General features: G+C 42.9%; 1 protein-coding gene across 1 annotated transcript in view; it reads left to right on the top strand.

Moving 5' to 3' along the window:
• The window catches only part of fer1l6 (fer-1 like family member 6), a 28,234-nt gene that overhangs the window by 5,821 nt on the left and 16,413 nt on the right, over positions 1 to 6,000 (top strand). Inside the window, exons 7-13 of the mRNA XM_079665791.1 lie at positions 1,051 to 1,097; positions 1,583 to 1,703; positions 1,977 to 2,077; positions 3,409 to 3,511; positions 3,663 to 3,782; positions 3,907 to 4,059; positions 4,704 to 4,875. Of these exons, the coding sequence (XP_079521917.1) occupies positions 1,051 to 1,097; positions 1,583 to 1,703; positions 1,977 to 2,077; positions 3,409 to 3,511; positions 3,663 to 3,782; positions 3,907 to 4,059; positions 4,704 to 4,875 (817 nt within the window). The remainder of the gene's footprint in view (positions 1 to 1,050; positions 1,098 to 1,582; positions 1,704 to 1,976; positions 2,078 to 3,408; positions 3,512 to 3,662; positions 3,783 to 3,906; positions 4,060 to 4,703; positions 4,876 to 6,000) is intronic.

The following is a 6,000-nucleotide window of genomic DNA, read 5'->3' as shown; positions in this document are numbered from 1 at the left end:
GGGGACTGACGAGCCTACCGAGATGTGAGGACAGAGAGTCCAGAGAGGATGAGAGAGTAGAGAGGAGAGTTTCTGCTGCAGAGTTTGGAGGCAGGAGTTGGAAACGAGTCAGAGGAAGGGAGGGCTGAGAGCACCGATGAGGCAAAGGTAGAGGGGGAGAGGGAACGGAGGTTACGGCGTACAGGTGCAGAATTAGAAGAGATTCGTTTGTTATGTTTGGAAAGGGGTAGAGAGAATGAAATGAAGAAGTGATCGGATGTGCGAAGCGGGTTTACAGAGAGGTTAGAAGTAGTGCAGTTCCTTGAGATCAAGGACATTGCCAGCGTTATGAGTTGGTGGGGATGGAGACAGTGAGAAAGCAAAGGTGGTTAACAGAGATGTTAGTTTGTCTATCTTCCCCGTCTGGAGGTTGAAGTCTCCGAGAAGTACAGCGGGAGGGCCAGTTTCAGGGATGTGTGAGAGGAGATTATCTAATTCCTCCAAGAAGTCCCCCAAGGCGCCTGGTGGACGGTAGAGAACAACAATGGTTCATTGTAAAGGATGGGTTACTGTGACGGCATGGAATTCAAAGGTGGAAGGAGTGAAATTAGGTAGCTTGAAGAGGGAGAAGCTCCATTTGGGAGAGAGCAGGAGACCAGTGCCACCTCCTCTGCCAGAGGGTCTGGGTGTATGGGAGAAGGAATATGCTGTGGAGAGAGCTGCTGGGGTGGATGTGTTGGATGGAGTGATCCAGGTCTCAGTGAGAGCAAGGAAATCCAGAGACTGCAGGGAAGCGTAGCCAGAGATGAAGTCAGCTTTAGGAAAAGCTGACTGGCAGTTCCACAGCCCCCCTGAAACGAGATGTTGGATCTAAGTGGAGCATGTGGGATAGACGGGAGCAGGCCGGTTATAACGATTAGGAGATGCACAGGGCCAGTAATAATTGCGAGAAGACACATGAACAGGAATGGAGAATATACACATGTTTTTAGCAAGAGTGGATAAAAACACCAGCGATACTTATTTAAAGTATGATTTACCTCATCTTGGCCTCCCTCGTGACTCCAACAGGACTCCTTTGTCAGTCTTTGTCAGTCTGAAGCTGACGCTCCAGGAAAGTGCTACCTAAAATGGACACCTGATTGCTGAGTTGTCCCAGCTGTGGGGCCACGCCCCTTTAATTAGTTAACTCTCTGCAGCTGGTGGCCCTCAAAAGGAAATCTAGACTGGCTCACTCCTGAGTTGTTAATTAAACGTTTTAGTGGCACAATAGTTTACAATTAAATTAAACCCTAAGTTATAAAGATATGAGTTTAACCCTTAATACAGTTACCCCTACTCAATAAAGCTCTTAGTATTCTACAAATGTTTAAATCAAAGTTAACTCTAGCAGCCAGTTAGTTCAGTTTTAAGGTTTCTGTCAAAATAATTGTCCCAAATTTCTGCCTGAAAATACTGTAGCGGTTTTGAGATTAAAATCACAATTTCAATCAGATCAACTACAGAGCATTCATACAGAGTACACACACTGAAACAGAGAAGTCTAAAAACAGAATGTTACTCACACAATTCTTTCATTTCTCATGTATGTGTTCACATTTAGGTACTTCATGTATCTTCCCATGGAGAAGCAGAAGCCATGCATTACTTTGCTGAGTCACTGGGAGAACAGAACCTACCGACTCCACAACTCTAACCTGCTGGAGAATATAGCTGTTCTGTTTGTATGTGTATACACACACACACACACACACACACACACACACACACACACACACACACACACACACATGCATACTAATATTGCCAAATTATGGGAATTTGTAAAATCCTTACAATGGTTAAAGAGGATTATAAAACATTGTTGCAACAACTGACACATTATTGTGATTTCATAAATGTAAAAAATATATACAAAATATAACAGTGAATTTATGTATTTGTTAAAGTGAAAAATCACTGAAATAACAAGTTAAAATGTTTTGATTTTCTCTTAGGAAGAGGGTGTGGCCACTGTAGCAGAGCTGCACAGGAAGTCTGACCCAGGAGCAGAGCTTTTGCTTCTAACCATACTCAAAGAATTCTGCATGGACGCCAGGTAGGTTGCACAAGGCAGGCAGGTTACACAATCTAAAACATGGAAGACAATTCATAAACATGAACAATCTATAACTTCATATTCATTTTTGGATGTTTGTAGATACATGACTTCTATGGACACCCAGCTCATTGCTTCATTGTGAGAAAGTATATTACTGATTTATAGCCTACATTAAAATTGCAGCAGAACGAGGCCAGAAATGTATTTTATTTATTGTGCGCAGAAGATGACTTACAATATAAATAATTGCAGTCAGCTCATATAACCTTTGTCAGGCGATTATGTATTACAAATTGCCAGTGGCGTTTTTATATGTACAAAAGTGGAGGGGCACGAACAACTTAGAAGTGTATATATAAGCTTCTGGTGCTTTTTTAAACACGTAAACAAATAGCTGCAGGTTCCGATAGAGAGGAGGGGGGGGGGGGGGGGGGACAGACACTCATCAGGTCACAATATCAATCGATCCAGCAGAGCAATAGCCTATAGGCAAAACACAGAAGATCAACAAAAGATATGAAATAAAAAGAACTTACCAAAGCTGAAGTACGGTAGATTGTCAACTTCATTCATTTTCCGTTTTCCTGATTGTAATCGCTATACGCTGCTCTCTCTCGTCTCCTCTTCAGAAACAACTACTATTTTCGCGGCACACGTACTTACAGCCAATCAGCTCTCTGAATTATGAGATGACGCTTGGTAGGTATGTCAGCTCAGTGCCCCACTGGTGATTATTTTTTTGCCGCACACATTGAATACAAAAAATACTCTGAGCATGCGCAGTGTAGTTTTCACAGCACCCATTAGACAGTGAGAGAGAGGGGCTAGATCGGGGCTTGACCCACGTCGCTCAAAATGTCTCAATAGGCACACTGTAGACACTAATTAGAAGACCACAGACTAAAACAGCAATGTACAGACGAATCAGATGATTAAACATCATCTTAAAATATATTTTCAGATGTATTTTTTTTGCATTTATTTGGAATTATTATTTGAATTACTTTCTGCTGACACTGTGCCCCACCTGCCCCTAATGACCAGTCGCCACTGCAAATTGCCTAATGTTGTACTCTATGACACACAACTATAAGTCGACTATAACCTTATATTGGTAAGAGTGATGACAGTCACGTGTACCTCCATGATACATGTCACCGAATGCTCCTTCCACCTGCTGCTGATCAGCTTCATTGGGATGGTAATTCACAGAGAACCAAAATAACATGGGACCTACAGTACTAGCATACAAACAAGTGTTTTAAGTGTATCTAACAATGTACCTCTTGCCCAAGTGACAGTCAAGCCCTCAAACTGTGTATCTGCAGGGGTTTCATCACAACAGCAACGGCCAAGTTGAAGGCAGAGATGAAGTCCAGCTACCTGACACAGCTGGACAGGAAACGCCTCACCATGTGCAAACAGGAACTGGTGGGAAAATCTAAGAATTTTCTTTTGTAAGATCTTGAAAAATGCTCTACATGTTAGACTTTTAATGGCATCAGTGTTTTTTCCGTTCATCTGTTCATATGCCGAAAATAATAATAACGAAGGAAAATGAACGTGTGTGTGTGTTTTTCAGGAGAGTATGATGGATGAGGCCCAGTCCTTGGGAGAGAGGAAGAGAAAAGCTGGCGGTGTGAAAGAAATGCTGCAGAAAGCAACGAAACTCACCCAAAAACTACGCTTCCTTGTGGAGGAGGTGTGTGTGTATATTGTGTGTGTGTGTTACGTACATTCTGACAATCGGTTTATGATAAACCACTTTATTTACCTTGTATTTCCAACATTTTCTTACACATATGTTTACACCTTCACATCTACAGCCCCAGCACACTGTGCCAGACATGTTTGTGTGGTTGTTAAGTAACAACAAGCGTGTTGCGTACGCTCGGGTCCGCGCCAGAGACCTGCTGTTCTCCAGCAGCCAGGAGGCCCGAGGAACCCACTGTGGGAAGATAATAACACTGTTCCTAAAGGTACACACACACACACACACACACACACACACACACACACACACACACACAAACACACACACACAGACTGCCTTGAAACTTAAAGGTCACCTGTTGAGCAAAATCCACATTTTCATGCCTTTTATACATCAACATGTGTCCCCTCTGTGTAAAGAGATTCTGAAAGTTTCATGGAAAAAGATTCTCTCTCTTTCTGTCCTGATCCATTTCTATAAAAACCTTTCTGAAAATGAGCTGATCAGAATTTGGCCACTTTATGATGTCATAACGATTTGTTGGCTTGTGTAACCATTAGCCAATCACCAACCAAGGTAACCCCCGCCCACCTTATCACCTGAATCTCCTCCTAGAGCACCTTTGTGTTCTTTTTAACCAAATATCTCTCAGAGGGGCGTGGGGAGTGGCTCCTTATTTTCATCTCAGACAGAGAATCAGCACTTTTGAAACAGGGCTGAAACAGAGGGGATTATGGGATGCTGCAATGATCTGTTTGGTGTTTCGAGCCAAACACTTCAGAGACATGTTTATATATCTGAGACCTATAATATATTGATGGAAAACAGTATGATAGGTGACCTTTAATATTTTTCAATCTGGGCAGGCTGGCAGAGGAAACTCCTAAATGCATTTGTGTATGTGTGCAGCCTCCAGGGAAGCGTGTTGCAGGCTTTTCAGTCCAAGCGAAGGTGGATGTGTATCTGTGGTTTGGAACCTGCTCAGACTCCAATCACATGCTGGACGACCTCCCTGCGGGGTTCAGCCCGGCCACAGGGGGCGCTGACGCCAGCTGCCCTCCCAAAAGCCTGCTCTGCACAGGTGAGCGACAGATTATCACTAAGGCCCAATTCCAAACCACACCCTAAACCACTCCCACTCCGTGGCGGAGTGACACTCGCAGCTAAACGAGGCTCCCTCCTGTCAGATGGAGGGAGTAAATACAGCGGCAAGCTTTGGAACAAACTCCCCTCTCTCCGGCAGAAACAGGAAATGCCGTAGTTGTATGTAACGGTTTCAAATCAGCATCTCTTTGACAAAACATTTAATTAATAACTAAAATAAAACTCCAAACGTCTTTAATTGTGTTGCTCTTTTAGTTTTAAACCTGGTTTATAAGCTTCTTGGTTTTTCCAACAGTCTGTAAATATACACAATTTTATAATAAAATGCACACATTTACCTTTTTCTAGACTAAACACAGGTATGATCCTAAATTAATAAAATATGAGGGTATCATGAGGTTGTTAACATCGCAGTTTATCAGTGGATGTTTGCTGGAACTACTTGTAAACATCGTGTTTCCTGACAGACACACACAGCGTTGAGACCGGTCATGTAGGGCAGCAGGTGAAGTCAGCACCGATGCAGACTCGCTGTTTGAGGGCTTGATAACCCACTCCCCCTCCACACTCGTTGGTTTGGAAGAGCACTTAATGTGGCGGACCCTCTGCTCGAACGTGCAAACGGAGGGGTAGTGTGTAGGGGTAGGGTGTAGGGGGTGGTTTGGAATTTAGCCGATCCCTCCATTTATCTGGTTACTTTTAGTTTTTTGACTTTGATCTTCCCATATTGCAAATAACAGCACAGATTTTAGGTCAATGAGGACAAAATAATTCAATTCTGCGGCTAAGATACCAAACATAATTTGTCTTGAGCATGTTTATTTACAGGACAGGTACTTTTTTGCCTTTGTCGTGGAAATTCAATGTGAGTCTCCAAGTGAGACATGACTAAGCAGTGAAGTTACAACAGCTGTCTTTGCTCCTGTGGGGATAGTCCACAGTATTGAATATGTAAGTTGCTTTGGATAAAAGCGTCTAACAAGTAACATGTCATGTATCTTTTGTCTCAAGAAAGTTGAACAGAATCAACAGGTTTTCAGCTGAAAAGGACAGAGATCAAGCCTCAGGGTGTCTGACAACTATCACACATAGTACACACATA

This window comes from Notothenia rossii (genome assembly GCF_949606895.1).
Source record: "Notothenia rossii genome assembly, chromosome: 2".
Lineage (NCBI taxonomy): Eukaryota > Metazoa > Chordata > Actinopteri > Perciformes > Nototheniidae > Notothenia > Notothenia rossii.
This window is presented reverse-complemented; position numbering and strand designations above follow the sequence as displayed.